The 18910-nt window shown below is 50.6% G+C and overlaps 1 protein-coding gene across 4 annotated transcripts in view; it reads left to right on the top strand.

Moving 5' to 3' along the window:
• The window catches only part of CDC42BPB (CDC42 binding protein kinase beta), a 130225-nt gene that overhangs the window by 87498 nt on the left and 23817 nt on the right, over positions 1-18910 (top strand). For all 4 annotated transcript variants that reach the window (XM_009249511.4, XM_002825127.6, XM_054530917.2 and 1 more), the window contains exons 14-21: positions 1084-1194; positions 2627-2871; positions 2985-3090; positions 7480-7604; positions 8261-8366; positions 9970-10118; positions 11469-11563; positions 14909-14988. In XM_009249511.4, the coding sequence (XP_009247786.2) occupies positions 1084-1194; positions 2627-2871; positions 2985-3090; positions 7480-7604; positions 8261-8366; positions 9970-10118; positions 11469-11563; positions 14909-14988 (1017 nt within the window). The remainder of the gene's footprint in view (positions 1-1083; positions 1195-2626; positions 2872-2984; positions 3091-7479; positions 7605-8260; positions 8367-9969; positions 10119-11468; positions 11564-14908; positions 14989-18910) is intronic.

Below are 18910 nucleotides of genomic sequence, written 5' to 3'. Positions count from 1 at the left end.
GCTCAGCACCCGTTGACACTGTTGGAATGATTACAACCCCAAAGAGCTTTCTTATGTAGGCTACAGCTCTCAACATGCACCATGGCAGAAATTAAAACAAAATCTTGTTAATACAATGAAAACCCATTTCATGTTAACATAAGTAACATGTTTAATGAAAAGTAACTATTTCTTTAAAAATTTGGCAGGAAGAATGGCATTTTTTACATTTTGTTAGCTGTTCTTTAATATCTGGCTGAATAGAAAACAGTTGAATTCTCATGGCTGTTTCTTCAATCTGTTTTGCTACGCTGTTCTGGATAAAGTACATGAAGAAATCCTGGCTCCCACAGATAGCTAATTAGGAAAGGAAGGGCCCTGCACACCCGTGACGTCTTAGGACCCCAGGGTTTTCAGCCCTGTGTCACCCTAGGTGTTCTGAGTGTTCTGCTGTTAATGGTTGACATATTTTAAGCAATTCTTAGTTTAGAACTCTATTAAAATTTCCTTGATAAATCCCATGAATGAGAAGGCCTGGAAGCACATGCTCCTGTTCCTTTCAAGTTCAGGGCTCTTTGTTCTTTAGCCACAGAGGACCTGTTTGTTTTCTTCTTAGTCTGTTTTGCAACCCAAATATATTCGTAGTTATAGGCAGTTAAAACCGAAGTTAGTGATACCCCTAATGAGGAATTAGCACTCCACATACGGGGGAAGTGATAACAGTGCCTGGGATTGCCCTCGAGTGGTTTGGGCACAGGCAGAGATGAAGCGGGCTTGGCTCGGGAGCTCACTGTCGAAGCTGGGTGCCAGCACGCGTGTTCGCTATTCTGCTCGCTCTTCGTGTGCATGTTCGAAATGGCCCATTTAATAAATGAATTCAAGTTCTACAGATATCAAAAGTACTTGTTTTCACAAATCAGTGAAATTTAAATTTCAAGAAATTTATCCTTTCTTGAAATTTAATTTGTGATAAGATTTGATGAAGGGCAAACACGCGCAGAGGTCCTTCGAGGTCTTGTTCTTGTGGAGGTCCCGTAGGTGCTGCTGTAACTGGTGAAGCAGGGCTTGCTTTGTGTTAATAGAAACCGGATCTTCCTTTTGTAGCTGGAAGCTCAGCTTGATGATGCTGTTGCTGAGGCCTCCAAGGAGCGCAAGCTTCGTGAGCACAGCGAGAACTTCTGCAAGCAGATGGAAAGCGAGCTGGAGGCCCTCAAGGTAGTGCCGGGCGGGGGTCTCTGCCCTTAACCGAGAGGGGTGCTCATCTTTGCTGACGCTACCACGTGGAAGTCACCTTGCGTAATGTGTGGTCCGGGCCGAGTGTCACCCGAGGCTGTTGAGACAAGACCCGCATGTGGAGAGGTGGGGGTAGCCGCTGCCTTCGTGACTGCTTTCATTTTCAAAGGCCAAGTTCATGTTTTTCCTTTCTTATATAAAAGTTTCAGGCAGTTCACGGTAAGTCCTAGGAAACTAATATCTAATCGGCTCATTTCCTGCTCCAGCCCCGTCAATTCATAGCCTTCTTTGCATCGTGGTATTCTAAATTCAGTGCAGTTGAGTTTTGGAAAAGCTCCTTAAAGCCCGTAGCCTGCTGCTGACTGGGGAAGAGACAGGCTGGCCATCAGTCGGGACCCGCTGGTGGGGCTGGAGGGTGGCAGGGAGGCCGCGGAGGGCGGGAGTCGGGAAGGCCGCAGTGGCCGAGTGGGCAAGGGGCCGGAGGCGGATCTCCTTGGCAGTATAGCGTGGCATGGGTCTCCTCATGTGGAAGCCGCGTGCAATGGGTCTGCCCTCTCCCTTCGCCTCGGTGGTCTGGCAGCTCTTCCTCTGGGACGCGGGCCTGAGATGCTGTTCCTCCCTGGCAGCGGGCTTGGCCGGACCTCAGCATGTGGTGCCCGAGGCTCCTGCCTCTTTCTCAGCCCTTGAGTCTCCTCTCTGCACAGCAGGCAGAGTGAGCTTGGCAGACCAAAGCCGGATCACATTCCTGTGCGGCCAGGGCCTCTGTGGCTCCGCAGCTGTCCAGCAGCCACCCTCCTGTCTGCTCCAGCCTGGCAGTGCCTCTCCTGCCCCTCCTTGCCCCGCCACTCCAGACACACTGGCCTCTCTGCATGCTGCAAACACTGCCAGCACATCCCACCTCACTCCAGCCTGTGCCCTTGTTCTTTGCCCCTAGCCTGACACCTCCCTTAATAGGCCAGCACCTTACAGAAGCCGCCCCAGCCATCCTGGCACGCCTTCCACTCCCTACAACCCGGCGGGGGTGCACAGTCCCTCCACCCCTTTACTGATTTGCTGTCAGTTCCCGCCAGCCCCAAGAGAGCAGAGACCTCAGTGTCACCCCAGTCACAAGGAGGGGGCCCAGCACAGAGTCAGCCCTCAGAAGAATGCTGCAAGCATGAATGAACAGGGTGTGGGGCAGAGCTTCGGGGGTCCCAGGCCGACCTTGGCACATCCCCCTGCAAGGCTGTCTCCTGCTGTGACCCCCTAGAACCTGGATCACGTTAGCCAGGTCAACTACGTCATCTGGTGTAGTCCAGGCACACACAGTCCTTGGGAAGGTGTCTGCACTTGCTTGGGATGAAAGGGGTTGAAAGGACAGTGTGACCCTTGAGGACACAGAGGTTCGTCAGTTTATGTTAACCATTGTCTTCAGGTGAAGCAAGGAGGCCGGGGAGCGGGTGCCACCTTAGAGCACCAGCAAGAGATTTCCAAAATCAAATCCGAGCTGGAGAAGAAAGTCTTATTTTATGAAGAGGAGTTGGTCAGACGTGAGGCCTCCCATGTGCTAGAAGTGAAAAATGTGAAGAAGGAGGTGCATGATTCAGAAAGCCACCAGCTGGCCCTGCAGAAAGAAATCTTGATGTTAAAAGATAAGTTAGAAAAGTCAAAGCGAGAACGGTAGGTTTTCATGAGCTCATCTGTTCAGAAGATGAAAGCTGATACACACGCCATAGATACAAATATTAGCGAAGTTATGAGCTTTTAAAACTGTTTCTCGCTCACCTTGGCAGGCATAATGAGATGGAGGAGGCAGTGGGTACAATAAAAGATAAATACGAACGAGAAAGAGCGATGCTGTTTGATGAAAACAAGAAGCTAACCGCTGAAAATGAAAAGGTAATTAATTCAAAGTACCTGAGTTAGCACTTTGTGTGGAAGTTGTAATTAAAAAAAAAATTTATTTTTAATTTGTGTGGGTACGTAATAGGTATATATATTTATGGGGGAATAGAATGTCATCATTCTTGAGTCTTGGAAGTTTGGTGTTTTTTTTTTTTTTTTTTTGAGATGGAGTCTCACTCTGTTGCCCAGGCTGGAGTGCAGTGACGCGATCTCGGCTCACTGCAACCTCTGCCTCCCAGGTTCATGCCATTCTCCTGCCTCAGCCTCCCAAGTGGCTGGGACTACAGGCATCCGCCACCACGCCCAGCTAATTTTTTGTGTTTTTAGTAGAGACGGGTTTTCACCGTGTTAGCCAGGATGGTCTCAATCTCCTGACCTCATGATCCACCCGCCTTGGCCTCCCAAAGTGCTGGGATTACAGGCGTGAGCCACTGCGCCCGGCTGAAGTTTGGTGTCTTTTTACAATGCAGTAATGTGCCATATAACGATGCTTCCATCAATGATAGACTGTGTGTACAACAGGCGTCCCGTACGATCATAATACTATACTTTACCTCTTCTGTGTTGAGATACACAGATACTTAGCATTGTGTTACAGCTGCCGGCAGCGTCCCGCACAGCAACATGGTATGCAGGCTTGGGGCCTGGAATTGACAGGCTGTATACCACAGGGCCTGGTGTGCGGCAGCCGCACCGTCTAGGCTTGTGTGAGTGCATTCACGCTGCGTGCGTAAGGACATGTTTCTCAGACCGCGTTCTTGCTGTTTCACTACACGTGACTGTTTTATTTTTTTATTTTTTATTTTTTATTTTTTTTATTTCTGAAGTATTTATTGATCATTCTTGGGTGTTTCTGGGAGAGGGGGATATGGCAGGGTCATAGGATAATAGTGGAGAGAAGGTCAGCAGATAAACACATGAACAAAGGTCTCTGGTTTTCCTAGGCAGAGGTCCCTGCAGCCTTCTGCAGTGTTTGTGCCCCTGGGTACTTGAGATTAGGGAGTGGTGATGACTCTTAAAGAGCATGCTGCCTTCAAGCATCTGTTTAACAAAGCACATCTTGCACCGCCCTTAATCCATTTAACCCTGAGTTGACACAGCATATGTTTCAGAGAGCACGGGGCTGGGGGAAAGGCCATAGATCAACAGCATCCCAAGGCAGAAGAATCTCTCCTAGTCAGAACAAAATGGAGTCTCCTATGCCCACCTCTTTCTACACAGACACAGCAACAATCTGATTTCTCCTTCCTTTCCCCACACTTCCCCCCTTCTCTTCAACAAAACCGCCATCATCCTCATGGCCCGCTCCCGATGGTCGCTGTCTCTTCGGAGATGTTGGGTACACCTCCCAGATAGGGCGGCCGGGCAGAGGCGCTCCTCACCTCCCAGACAGGGCGGCCGGGCAGAGGCGCTCCTCACTTCCCAGACGGGGCCGCTGGGCAGAGGCGCTCCTCACTTCCCAGATGGGGCGGCCGGGCAGAGACGCTCCTCACCTCCCAGACGGGGCGGCCGGGCAGAGGCGCTCCTCACTTCCTCCCAGACGGGGTGGCAGCCAGGCAGAGGCGCTCCTCACCTCACAGACAGGGCGGCCGGGCAGAGGTGCTCCTCACTTCCCAGAGGGGGCGGCCGGGCAGAGGCGCTCCTCACTTCCCAGACGGGGCAGCCGGGCAGAGACGCTCCTTACTTCCTCCCAGACGGGGTGGCAGCCAGGCAGAGGCGCTCCTCACCTCCCAGACAGGGCGGCCGGGCAGAGGCGCTCCTCACTTCCCAGACTGGGCAGCCGGGCAGAGGCACTGCTCACTTCCTCCCATACGGGGTGGCGGCCGGGCAGAGGTGCTCCTCACTTCCCAGACTGGGCAGCCAGGCAGAGGCGCTCCTCACTTCCTCCCAGACCGGGTAGCAGCCAGGCAGAGGTGCTCCTCACCTCCCAGACGGGGCGGCCGGGCAGAGGCTCTCCTCACTTCCCAGACTGGGCAGCCGGGCAGAGGCGCTGCTCACTTCCTCCCATACGGGGTGGCGGCCGGGCAGAGGTGCTCCTCACCTCCCAGACGGGGCGGCCGGGCAGAGGCTCTCCTCACTTCCCAGACGGTGTGGCGGCCAGGCAGAGGCGCTCCTCACCTCCCAGATGGGGCGGCCAGGCAGAGGCGCTCCTCACTTCCCAGACGGGGCGGCCGGGCAGAGGTGCTCCTCACTTCCTCCCAGACAGGGTGGCGGCCAGGCAGAGGCGCTCCTCACCTCCCAGACGGGGCGGCCAGGCAGAGGCGCTCCTCACTTCCCAGACGGGGCGGCCGGGCAGAGGCGCTCCTCACCTCCCAGACGGGGTGGCCAGGCAGAGGCGCTCCTCACTTCCCAGACGGGGCGGCCGGGCAGAGGTGCTCCTCACTTCCTCCCAGACGGGGTGGCGGCCAGGCAGAGGCGCTCCTCACCTCCCAGACGGGGCGGCCGGGCAGAGGCGCTCCTCACTTCCCATACAGGGTGGCAGCCGGGCAGAGGTGCTCCTCATCTCCCAGATGGGGCAGCCGGGCAGAGGTGCTCCTCACTTCCTCCCAGACGGGGTGGCAGCCGGGCAGAGGCACTCCTCACCTCCCAGACGGGGCAGCCGGGCAGAGGCGCTCCTCACTTCCCAGACGGAGCGGCCGGGCAGAGGCGCTCCTCACTTCCCATACGGGGTGGCGGCCGGGCAGAGGCGCTCCTCACTTCCCAGATGGGGCAGCCGGGCAGAGGCGCTCCTCACTTCCTCCCAGATGGGGTGGCGGCCAGGCAGAGGCGCTCCTCACCTCCCAGACGGGGCAGCCGGGCAGAGATGCTCCTCATCTCCCAGATGGGGCAGCCGGGCAGAGGTGCTCCTCGCTTCCTCCCAGACGGGGTGGCAGCTGGGCAGAGGCACTCCTCACCTCCCAGACGGGGCGGCCGGGCAGAGGCGCTCCTCACTTCCCAGACGGGGCGGCCAGGCAGAGGCGCTCCTCACTTCCCAGATGGGACAGCCGGGCAGCGGCGCTCCTCACTTCCTCCCAGACGGGGTGGCGGCCAGGCAAAGGCGCTCCTCACCTCCCAGACGGGACGGCCGGGCAGAGGTGCTCCTCATCTCACAGACGGGGCAGCCGGGCAGAGGTGCTCCTCACTTCCTCCCAGACAGGGTGGCAGCCGGGCAGAGGCACTCCTCACCTCCCAGATGGGGCGGCCGGGCAGAGGCGCTCCTCACTTCCCAGACGGGGCGGCCAGGCAGAGGCGCTCCTCACCTCCCAGATGGGGCGGCCGGGCAGAGGCCCTCCTCACTTCCCAGACGAGGCGGCCGGGCAGAGGCGCTCCTCACCTCCCAGACGGGGTGGCCAGGCAGAGGCGCTCCTCTCTTCCCATACGGGGTGGCGGCTGGGCAGAGGCACTCCTCACCTCCCAGATGGGGCAGCCAGGCAGAGACGCTCCTCACCTCCCAGACGGGGCAGCCGGGCAGAGGCGCTCCTCATCTCCCAGAGGATGGGCGGCCGGGCAGAGACGTTCCTCACTTCCTATACGGGATGGCGGTGGGGCAGAGGCACTCCTCACTTCCCAGATGGGGCGGCCGGGCAGAGGGGCTCCTCACATCCCAGACGATGGGCGGCCAGGCAGAGACGCTCCTCACTTCCTAGACGGGGTGGCGGCGGGGCAGAGGCTGTAATCTTAGCACTTTAAGAGGCCAAGGCAGGAGGCTGGTAGGTGGAGGTTGTAGCGAGCCGAGATCACGCCACTGCACTCCAGCCTGAGCACCATTGAGCATTGAGTGAGCCAGACTCCGTCTGCAATCCCAGCACCTCGGGAGGCCGAGGCCCGCAGATCACTCGAGGCCAGGAGCTGGAGACCAGCCCGGTGAACACGGCGAAACCCCGTCTCCACCAAAAATACAAAAACCATTCAGGCGTGGCAGTGCGTGCCTGCAATCCCAGGCACTCAGCAGGCTGAGGCAGGAGAGTCACAGGAGCTCGAGGCAGGGAGATTGCAGCGAGCCGAGATCACGGCAGTACAGTCCAGCTTCGGCAACAGAGGGAGACCGAAAAAAGAAGGAGAGGGAGACCGAAGAAAGGGGAGAGGGAGAGGGAGAGGGAGAGCGACTGTTTTAATTTTTGAATGGAGTCACGTGTTTGGTCTTTTAAATAGGATGTTTGTATTCAGCAAAAAGTTGCCACTTGCCTGAAGTCACTAGCTCCATCGGTTTAGGTTGAGATTTGAATTGAAATGTGACTTAAGCTAGATACAATGAAAAAATCCATATCATGAACTTAGTTTGGAAAAATCTCATGACGATTAAAGAAAACTTTCAGAGTCTTCAAAAGAACTTCCAGTGTTAATGCCAGCATACTTAAAGGATGCCCGATTAACAAGTTCTGTGGTGAAATTGTTTCATTTCAGCTCTGTTCCTTTGTGGATAAACTCACAGCTCAAAATAGACAGCTGGAGGATGAGCTGCAGGACCTGGCAGCCAAGAAGGAGTCGGTGGCCCACTGGGAAGCTCAGATTGCGGAAATCATTCAGTGGTACGTGCGTGGCCTCATTAGCAGCTGTGAAGCCGCTCCCTGCTCAGTCCACAGGGCCTGCCCCGCCTCTGCTGCCTGATCCTGTGCTCCGCGCCAGGCCGTGCCTCTCAGGCTGGGGTGCAGGTCTCGCTGCTGTTCCCCAGAACTTCCCATGTCTGGGGCAGTGGTTCTGTTGGAATAGAGGTGGAGACACGCCCCCACCAACCCACTGAAGGACTTGGGGCAAGCCGTTTACACCCCTCGCGTTCTCCGAGGCGGGAGGCAGAGCCCTCCCAAAGCGGCTGCAGAAGCAGCAGGGAGACTCGGAGCGAGCTGGGACCTGGCCCTCTGCTCCTAAGGTGTGAAGTTGTAATTAAAAAAAGAGTTTTCATTTTTAATTTTTGTGGGTGCATAGTAGGTATATATATTTATGGAGTAATACAATTTTTTCATTCTTGAGTCTTGGAAGTTTGGTGTCTTTTTAAACTGCAGTCATGTGCCATGTAACGACGCTTCCATCAATGAGATCCCGTGTATACAACGGGTACACTGCGGGCACTCTGGCTGACGTGACACTGTGTCACTGTGTCCCGAGGAAGGCGGGAACATCCCCTTCTTGTTTGACTTCTCGCTGATCGCCATGCTTCGTGAGACAGAACATCTGTTCCCTCCTCCAGGGTCAGTGACGAGAAAGATGCCCGGGGTTACCTTCAAGCTCTTGCTTCCAAGATGACCGAAGAGCTTGAGGCTTTGAGGAGTTCTAGTCTGGGGTCAAGAACACTGGTAGGTTTTGTGTAATGCCTGCATTTCTATTACTGAGTAATTCGTTAATGGTTTTAAGTATAAATGTGACATTTAAGTAGTATTTAGGGAATTACAGTGATGCAAGAGATTTCTGTACAACCAGTTCCCCAATTTAAGGAACGCCAACATTTGCTAGCTATCAGATCATCATGGCTTCTCTCGATGGCATTCATTCATTTAGCAAATAATTATTGAGCACTGAGCTCTGTGGTGTCAAATTAAGACTGGATTCTGCCCTCAGAGAGCTTTGTTTTATTAATTTTATTGGTTCATTTAGTGATCTGTGTATTTTATTTTTTTCCCCTGCGACAGAGTCTCACTCTGTCGCCCAGGCTGGAGTACAGTGGCGTGATCTTGGCTTACTGCAACCTCCGCCTCCCGGGTTCAAGTGATTCTCCTGCCTCAGCCTCCCGAGTAGCTGGGATTACAGGCGTGTGCCGCTACACCTGGCTCATTTTTGTATTTTGGTGGAGATGGGGTTTCACCATGTTGGCCAGGCTGGTCTCAAACTCCTGACCTCAGGTGATCTGCCGGCTTCAGCCTCCCAAAGTGCTGGGATTACAGGCATGAGCCACCACACCTGACCTTCCTCTGTCCATTTTCTTCTCTTTACTGTTATAGATGGAAAATGAAGAATTCTCAATTGTGTTCAATGAAAGGTTTTTGTTTTGTTTAAAAAAAAAAACAGCAAGATGGCATCTCTGGACTTCTTTCATACCTCTCAAAAGTTGATGTCATATATTGGGCAACTCAGTAAGAAAACAGGAGGATGATGTTAGTGAACTGGTTTATTCCACTGTTGCTTCATCCTAGGTCACTCCGTCATTCTTCCCTTATTATTTTAGTCTTTTTTTTTTTTTTTTTAATCACAGGTAGGAATGAGTAATGACATAATTCCCAGGATGGTGAAATAGCAAAATGTTTCAAGTTATGAGAAAAGGATAACCGAACCCTATAATGTACCTTAGGTTTGTAAAGGGGTCCAGGGTCCAGTGGACCCATATAGAAATTGCATTACAGAGGCCAGGCGCAGCGGCTCATGCCTGTAATCCCAGCACTTTGGGAGGCCAAGGTGGGTGGATCACGAGATGAGGAGGTCTAGACTAGCCTGGCCAACATGGTGAAATCCTGTCTCTACTAAAAATACAAAAATTAGGCAGGCATGATGGTGTGGCACCTGTAATCCCAGCTACTGGGGAGGCTGAGACAGGAAAATCGCTTGAACCCAGGAGACGGAGGTTGCGATAAGCCGAGATCACGCCATTGCACTCCAGCCTAGGCAACAAGAGCGAAACTACATCTCAAAAAAAAAAAAAAGAAATTGCACCACAGAATCACTTTTATTCTTCTAAAAGATAAAGTAAATTATTTTTATTTAGTTATTTTTTAGAAGATTTCTGAGGAAGAGTAAGAGTCATAAAATATCAAAACTGAAACTCCTGAGGCACCTCCATAATTTAGAGTTAATATCTAAATGAGACCATAATGGCTTAAGGTTAGACAAAGATAACTTATTTGTTAACATTAGTTTAACAAGTAGATAACTGAAAATGCATTTTTAACGCCATAACCATGTGTCAAGGATCCACTGTGGAAGGTGCGCCGCAGCCAGAAGCTGGACATGTCCGCGCGGCTAGAGCTGCAGTCGGCCCTGGAGGCAGAGATCCGGGCCAAGCAGCTTGTCCAGGAGGAGCTGAGGAAGGTCAAGGACTCCAACCTCACCTTGGAAAGGTACTTGGTGCTAGGGTCTGACTCCGAGTAGGAGCAGTGGCTGTGTGGCCTTGAGCCAGCCCTGAGCCTCACGGGCTCTGATGCTCCTCGCCTGGAAAATCGGGGCCATGGTGTTTGCTGGAGCCTTAGGAGGCAGCAAGTCGGGTTCACCTGCAGGAGCCCTGAATAGCAGGCCATTCTGGCACTGAGGAGGTGGCCACGAGGGTGCAGGGCCTTGTCTGCCGCGGGGGTGTGTGGTGCGGTGCAAGCCATGTTTTGACAGCAGCGGGTGCTTGTGCCCCCACACTGGGTAGCGAGACTCACACCACTGTCTGACGGGAGCCCCTCTCACTGCTTAATCACCTCCGTGCCGCTCCATTCACTAACTCAAGATTGTTCCTTTCAAGCTAACGTGAATATTTTAAAACAGAGGTTGAAGATGGCATTCTCACTTGAAATTTTTCCCTAACTCCAAGCAGCAACGAGAATGCCATTTTCACACAGCAGTGAATTCAGTCAGTATTTGCTGAGAGTCTCCTCTTTGCAGATCCGGTTTTACGAGGATACGATAATGAACGTCAGTTTCATAAAAACCAGGCCAGCTCTGCTGTGCCATGAGGCAGGGGAGGACCTGGAAGGGACAGTGTCTCTTAAGAGAATTACCAAGTCCCAAATCCTGTCAGTTTGGGGCTAAAAAATTAATGGTAATAGGTTTCAGTTAAATTGACTTTCTTTATACTGGGAACTGCTGTAAGACTGTTCTGTTGTTAAATCCTATGACCCTCCCACAGCCCAACAGGGTAGTCAGTCTTGTTACTCCCACTTACACACACTCTGCAGGTGATTTGCCCACTGTCACCCCACTGATAAGTGGAACGGCCCCCACAAACTGCATCCCTCCCGGCCAAGTGTTCCCCGTGGCAGCCTGACTTTCTCTGTCCCCTCCACGAAGTTGCTGGAATTGCAAGGCTGCCCGTGTGGGTGGTGCTGGTGCTTCTTGGTGCAGCCACCATCTTGCCAGTTATGGGAAAGATATTGACGGGGCTGAAGGCTGAGCGGCCTGGGCCTTGTGTCCCTGGAGAACAGAGGACTCACCTGGGAACGAGATTAGGAAGGTCAGAGCTCCATTAGGCCTTCATGAGACACGCCTTCCTAAGCCATGACTTTTTAAATTCCTGTTTGAATGTTTATATTTGAAATATTCGTACAGTTCATAGTGTTTGCAGTAGAAAGGCCCAGCATGAGCTACCACGTTCTGGACAGTCCTGGGTGCTGGGGAGAAACCCCGGCTCTCTCATCCTGACCTGCCCCATACCAGCTCACAGACAACCTCTTCTCAGTGCACTTAAAGCCATTTATTTTTTATTTTAGCAAACTAAAGGATTCCGAAGCCAAAAACAGAGAATTATTAGAAGAAATGGAAATTTTGAAGAAAAAGATGGAAGAAAAATTCAGAGCAGATACTGGTAAATTAACGTCATGTGATTCTGCATTATTTGAATATAAGTATTTTTCAAATGAATGGTTTTATTTTCTTTTCAACTTAATAGTTACTTTAGAAGCACCTACAGAATTCCAAATTCAGTATTTTCCAAAATCAGCATTTTCAAACATCTTCAAATATATTTTCCCCAAAGGTAGCCATTGTTTTTGGTTTATCCTTCCTTTTTTTTTGAGACAGAGTCTCGCTGTGTCACCCACGCTGGAGTGCAATGGTACGATCTCGGCTCGCTGCAACCTCTGCATCCTGGGTTCAAGGATTCTCCCGCCTCAGCCTCCCAAGTAGCTGGGATTGCAGGTGCACACCACCACCATCCCTGGCTAATTTTTGTATTTTTAGTAGAGATGAGGTTTTGCCACGTTGGCCAGGCTGGTCTGCAACTCCTGACCTCAGGCAATCCACCCACCTCAGCCTCCCAAAATGCTGGAATTACAGGTGTGAGCCACCGTGCCCAGCCTATCCTTCCATCTTGAAAACATATGGCAAATCCACACAAATCTAGGCACACATTTGTATCCCCTGATTACACAAAAGGCATCATTTTGTGCTGGAGGGGCCACCCCGGCCCCCTCTGCAGCTGCACTGTGCACTGCCGTGGGCTGGCCAGCCACTGGGATGGGTTATTCCCTGGCATTTGCTGTCATAGAAAGTGCTGCCAGGAGTGGCTGTATGGATAGAACATTTCCTATTTTTGTCGGTGTATTTCGGGATAGAGTTCTAGAAGTGGGATTGCCAGGGCAAAGGGCAAACAGGCGTGTACACTCTTGCTGCGTGCTGACAGACAGGCCTCCAGAGGCTGTGCAGTGACGTTCGTCCCACTCTGCATGAGGGTTTTCTGCCCCACAGCCTACCCACAAAGTAGGATTTCAGACTTTTGGATTTTTGCCGCTCTGAATAGGTGAGAAATAGCATCTCCGTAGAGGTTTAACTTGCATATGTCTCATAAGTAAGATTGAGCATCTTTTTATATGTTTGAGGGACTTTTGTATTTTGTGCATTGTATGTTTTTATTGTTTGCCCGCTTTTAAAAATTCAGGTTGTTAGTCTTGCGGATTTCTAAAAGCCTTTTGCATTTTGGGGATTAGTGTCTTTTGTTTGTGATGTAAGTTGCAAGTATTTTTCCTAGTTTCTCTTTGTCTTTGCTTATTCATTTATTTTTTTTGCCAAATAAAAGTGGTTTTGCAGCCGGTGCGGTGGCTCACGCCTGTAATCCCAACACTTTGGGAGGCTGAGGCGGGCGGATCACCTGAGGTCTGGAGTTCGAGACCAGCCTGACCAACATGGAGAAACCCCATCTCTTGTAAAAATACAAAATTAGCCGGGCGTGGTGGCGCATGCCTGTAATCCCAGCTACTCAGGAGGCTGAGGCAGGAGAATTGTTTGAACTTGAACCCGAACCCGGGAGGCAGAGGTTGCAGTGAGCCGAGATTGCACCATTGCACTCCAGCCTGGGCAACAAGACCAAAACGCTGTCTTAAAAAAAAAAAGGGGGGGGTGGTGTTTTGCCATCTCTACTAAAAATACAAAAATTAGCTGGGCATGGTGGCGCATGCCTATAGTCCCAGCTACTCAGGAGGCTGAGGCAGGAGAATCGCTTGAACCTGGGAGGCAGAGGTTGCAGTGAGCTGAGATCTCGCCACTGCACTCCAGCCTGGGTGACAGAGCCAGATTCCGTCTGTCAAGAAAAAAAAAAAAAAGGTGGTTTTCAAAATTTTTTGTGTGTCAAGTTTTCAGTCTTTTTCCTTGAGTCATAAATAGGAAAATACACCTAACTCCCAGTTGTTGGAGGGATTCCCCCATTCTTCTCATACTTGTGTGGCTTCATGATTGATTGATTCCTTGATTGATTCAGGGTCTCACTCTGTTGCCCAGGCTGGAGTGCAGTAGCACGATCAGGGCTCACTGCAGCCTCAACTTTCTGGGCTCAAGTGATCCTCCCACCTCAGCCCCCTGAGTAGCTGGGACTACAGGCATGTGCCACCACACCTGGCTATCTATCTATTTATTTATTTATTTATTTATTTATTTATTTTTAGAGATGGGGTTTCGCCATATTTCCCAGGCTGGTCTTGAACTCCTGGACTCAAGCAATCTGACTGCCGTGCCTCCCAAAGTGCTAGGATTACAGGCGTGAGCCACCGTGCCCAGCCTCATTTTTTAAATTAGAATACTGATCCATTTGAAATTTGCTCTGACATACGGTTTGAGGAGTATATCCAGTTTTATCTTTTGCTAATGGCTAGCTAGTTGTCCAATACCAGTTATTAAGCTATTTTTCCTGATGATTTTATGTACGACTGTTGTCATGTACAGGATCACCATGGGCACTTGGGTCTGGATTTTCTCCCCTGTGCCATTGTTCATGGGCAAGAACCACTTGATTCTTGTTTTTTGATATGTGTTTTTTTGTGTGTGACAGGATCTCACTCTGTCACCCAGGCAGGAATGCAGTGGCACGTGCAGCCTCAATCTCTCCAGCTCAAGTGATCCTCCTATCTCAGTCTCCCAAGTAGCTGGGACCACAGGCACATGCCACCATGCACAGCTAATTTTATTTATTTATTTTTTGTGGAGATGGGGTCTCTCTGTGTTGCCCAGGCTGGTCTCAAACTCATGGCCTCAAGCAGTCCTCTGAACTTGGCCTCCCAAAGTGCTGGGATGACAGGTGTGAACCACTGCGCCCGGCCATGATTCTTATTGTAGAGGCCTTAGTGAATCTGTTTTAATACCTGGTAGATCTACTCCTCCTCCACCTACCCCCAGCCCAGCCGCCCTGTGGTTTTGAGGGGGTTTTTTTTGTTTTTGTTTTTGTTTTTGTTTTGAGACAGTCTCGCTCTGTCTCCCAGGCTGGAGTACAGTGGCGTGATCTTGGCTTACCACAACCTCTACCTCCTGGACTCAAGAGATTCTCCTGCCTCAGCCTCCCGAGTAGCTGGGATTTCAGGCACATGCCACCATGCACAGCTAATTTTTGTATTTTTAGCAGAGATGGGATTTCACCATGTTGGCCAGGCTGGTCTTTAACTCCTGACCTCAGATGATCTGCCCACCTCGGCCTCCCAAAGTGTTGGGATTACAGGCATGAGCCACCGCACCTGGTCCCTTGGTTACTTTTTCAAGTGAACTTTTTGATTCTTGTTACTCTCTGGGGGGAAAGCCTGGTGTTTTTTTTTTTTTTTTATTGCGATCATGTCAGATGTATCAGTTACTCAAGGAGAATTGACATCTTGAAGACATTGAGTCTTTCTGTCTGAAAATAATATGTAGACTTTAGTTTTTTTACCTTGACTATTCTTTTTTCTTTTTACAGGGCTCAAACTTCCAGATTTTCAGGATTCCATTTTTGAGTATTTCAACACTGCTCCTCTTGCACATGACCTGACATTTAGAGTAAGTCATTGTTTTTTTTTTTCTTAAGTGAAAGATGAGTTTATGACAAGTTAGAAATAGTGTCATATATGATTTTACCACTCATGGGGCCACAAACACAGCAATAAATATCCATTCAGTGTTTATCTCAGAGTTGTGCTAACTGTGTAATTGACCCACGTGTAATCAACCCACATTAAGTGCAACCGGTGACAGACATTTAGGGTATTTGCGGTGCTCACAGAGAAGCTTTCTCAACTCAAATTAAGTAGAATTGAGATGAAGAAAGTGCTCAGCCTCTTCAGGGAGAAATCTACACTGGCCTCAGCTGTGTAGAGAGTTTTTTTTTTTTTTTTTTTTTTTTTTTGAGACAGAGTCTTGCACTGTCACCCAGGCTGGAGTGCAGTGGCATGATCTTGGCTCACTGCAACTTCCGCCTCCCGGGTTCAAGTGATTCTCCTGCCTCAGCCTCCTAAGTAGCTGGGACTACAGGCACCCGCCACCACGCCCTGCCAATTTTTGTATTTTTAGTAGAGACAGGGTTTCACCATATTGGCGAGGCTGGTCTCGAACTCCTGACCTCAGGTGATCTGCCCGCCTCGGCCTCCCAAAGTGCTGGGATTATAGGTGTGAGCCACCACGCCTGGCCTGTAGCGATTATTTGAAGTAAATACTTTAATACAAATTCTCACACTGGGATGGGTGCAGTGGCTCACGCCTGTAATCCCAACACTTTGGGAGGCTGAAGTGGGAGGATCACTTGAGCCCAGGAGTTCAAGACCAGCCTGGGCAATATAGCAAGACCCTATCTCTTAAAAAAAAAAAAAAAATCCGACACTAGAGCGAATTAAAATACTTTAGTTGTGTTAACCATCTGTGTAGCTATAGAGTTCGGCATTGGAGATCGATGGGAAAGGTGGTTGATGGGAACAGTCTGGCACCAGCTGCCTCACCGAGACCCTCACGAGGAAGCCAACCCCCTCAGGCAACCAGAGCCGCTGGTCATCTACTTGGGAATTAGCTGTCGAGTGAGGAGCAGACCCCACTGCCTCCCTCCATGGGCCTCAGGTTCTTGGTGGCATTCCACGGAGACAGGACAGCCTTTCCTCCTCTTCGAAACCTGTAGGGATGCACCCTCGATAGCTGCACACGAAGCACGTTGGAGCAGGGCGAGCGGAGCTCACTAATGGAACTCCTGATGGGGTGCAGGGGTGGGGAGGTGGTTCCAGCTTTTGATTTAGAAGACTCCAGCCCTGCAGGCGAGTGGGAAGAATAAGGTGCATGTGTACATGTCCCTCACCTGGGGTTTTGCTACATCTGCTTTCTCTCTCTCAACATAGAGACTTTTTTCCTCTGAAGTATTTGAAAGCTACTTGAAGGTATCAACGACCCCAACATACTTCAGCAGTTATTTCCTACGATCGGGGCATTCTCTCACATAACCAGTGTCACTGTCATCAGGCATTCTGCGCTGATGCCATGGGACAGCCCATATCCATGTGTCCCTTGTCGTCCCAGGAATGTCCTTTCCTGCTGGCTTTTCCTCCTAGTTCTGGATCCACCTGGAGGTCACGAATCGCATTTAGTCTTTTGTTTCCTTTAATCTGGAACAGTTCCCCATCTGTCCCCTCTTTTATGACAATGATATTTTGGTGTTACCCAGGCCAGTTATCCTGCAGAATGTCCACTTTGGGTTTGTCTGATGTTTCATCTTTATCAGTTGTGGGTTGAACCTTTGGCACAAACTCTCCGCAGGAGGAGCTGTGCCCTTTCCACGCATAGAGGCCGGCCTGCCCAGAGTGGGTGATGCCAAGTCTGATCATTGGGTTGAGGTGGGGTTGGCTAGGGTTGTTGCCTGTGTGAGTAGGAGGCAGTCAGCAGGTGCCCATGTGGGCATCTGCCCATAGCAGCCTCCCCTGGGGTGGGCTGTTAGCATCCTGGCCTGTGTCTGTCATTACAACACCCCAGCAGGCTTGCATTGCTCACAGCCACTCTGGACACACACCTGTTCGCCTTCACCTGTCAAAATGTTTGTTTGTTTTATCAAACTGGCAATGCTTGTCTTTTCCCCGAAATCCTCAGTTTTAAAGAAGCAAATCTATTTAACTGGTAAGTGCCCACCGGGTCTTTGATAAGCCTGTTTCTGCACGAGTCATTGCCTCTCCCGTTGCTGTGGGGCCGGGCACCGCTGTGGGGAGGAATGAGTGGATTCCAGAGAACCAGAGATGGTGCTTGATCACTGAATGGCAGCCAGGAAAGCGGTAGCTTTCTGTAACATTAACAGAGTAGAGGGCCCAATAGCAAGTGAGTTTACAGCCAGTACTGTCCATGAGTGTGTGAGTCATAGCTGTGGAGAGTGGGCAGCAGAGATGGAGACAGAGGCGACATCTTCATGCCTCATTCTCTACAGCCGGCATGCCTGCCTTTGCTAATCCCTCATCCCTCCCTTTTTTTTTTTTTTTTTTTTTTTTTTTTTTTTTTTTTTTTTGAGACAGTCTTACTATGTCGCCCAGGCTGGAGTGCAGTGGTGCAGTTTCGGCTCACCACAATCTCCACCTCCCAGGTTCAAGCAATTCTCATGCCTCAGCCTCCCAAGTAGCTGGGACTACAGGCACGCGCCACTATGCCCGGCTAATTTTTTTTTTTTTTGGTATTTTTAGTAGAGGTGGAGTTTCGCCATGTCGCCTGGGATGGTCTTGAACTCCTGACCTCAAGTGATCCACCCATCTCAGCCTCCCAAAGTGTTGGGATTACAGGCGTGAGCCACCATGCCTTGCCCATAGTTGATTTATAAATTGTGATATAAGCACACACAACATAAAACTTACCATCTTAACCATTTTTTAGAGTCAGGGCTTCCTTCTGCTGCCCAGGCTGGAGTGCAGTGCCGCCATCATAGCTCACTGCAACCTCAAACTCCTGGACTCAAGCGATTCTCCTGCCTCAGCCTCCTGAGTAGCTGACACTACAGGTGCTTGCCACTGCGCCCAGCTAATTTTTAAATTTTTGTAGAGATAGATTCTTGCTATATTGCCCAGACCGGTCTCAAACTCCTAACCTCAGGTGATCTGCCCACCTTGGCCTCCCAAAGTGCTGGGATTATAGGCATGAGCCACCATGCCCGGCCGCTAATCCCTCTGTGATTTAAATGGGAAGGCATTTATTGTTGAATAGAAAAAACCCTCCATCAGGGGCTGAGTCTGTTAGAGCTTCCAGACTCTTTTGAAAATTGTTTTGAGAAACTTCTTATCCCACGCTGCCTGCATGAAACATGTTGGTTTTTACTGGAAACATTTTGTCACCAAGATTAAGTCAATATATCTTCATGCCAGTGTTGACTGGGTGGGAAATGATGTTTGTTCCTCCTGTCTGTTACCTCCAAGGACTCTCTCTCCTCCTCGTCTGCATCTTCCCTGCTAGCCTTTTGGGAAGAAGTAAGTGGCTGCCAGCGCTGGCTTCCTGCGGCTTTCACTCCTGTTAGTGCACATTCTCCTCAGTGCTCCTGTCCCTGAATCTGCATCCCTTTGATTAATTAACCAACTAAATGAAACGAGTGGGGCTTTTACATGCCTAAAATTAATATTCTTTTTCTCCTCATTTATCTAAAGATGGAACCATAACTCACTTAACATACCTTGTTTATGGGGCAGATTTGCTTACATTCTTGAGCTTTGATAATTAGCCAGTTGAGCTAGCCTTTCCCTTGTGAATTTGCAGTACACAGTTGTGTGTGTGTTTTATGTATGTGTGCTGCCGTCCCATCTGAATTTGGCTCCTTCCTCAGTGGCCTAATTAATTGCAACTGTTGGAAAGTGTTTATCTGATTTGGTTCATTGGGATTCTGATGTGGAACACAAAATACAGCTGTCAACTGCTTTAGGCGCCTACCCAGCCATGTCTGTGTCCTATTACACTGTTTGCTGGTGCTAACACTTACTACTCA

This window comes from Pongo abelii, chromosome 15, assembly GCF_028885655.2.
Source record: "Pongo abelii isolate AG06213 chromosome 15, NHGRI_mPonAbe1-v2.0_pri, whole genome shotgun sequence".
Taxonomy (NCBI): domain Eukaryota; kingdom Metazoa; phylum Chordata; class Mammalia; order Primates; family Hominidae; genus Pongo; species Pongo abelii.
The sequence above is the reverse complement of the archived record's forward strand: the minus strand, read 5'-3'. Positions and strand labels throughout refer to the sequence as shown.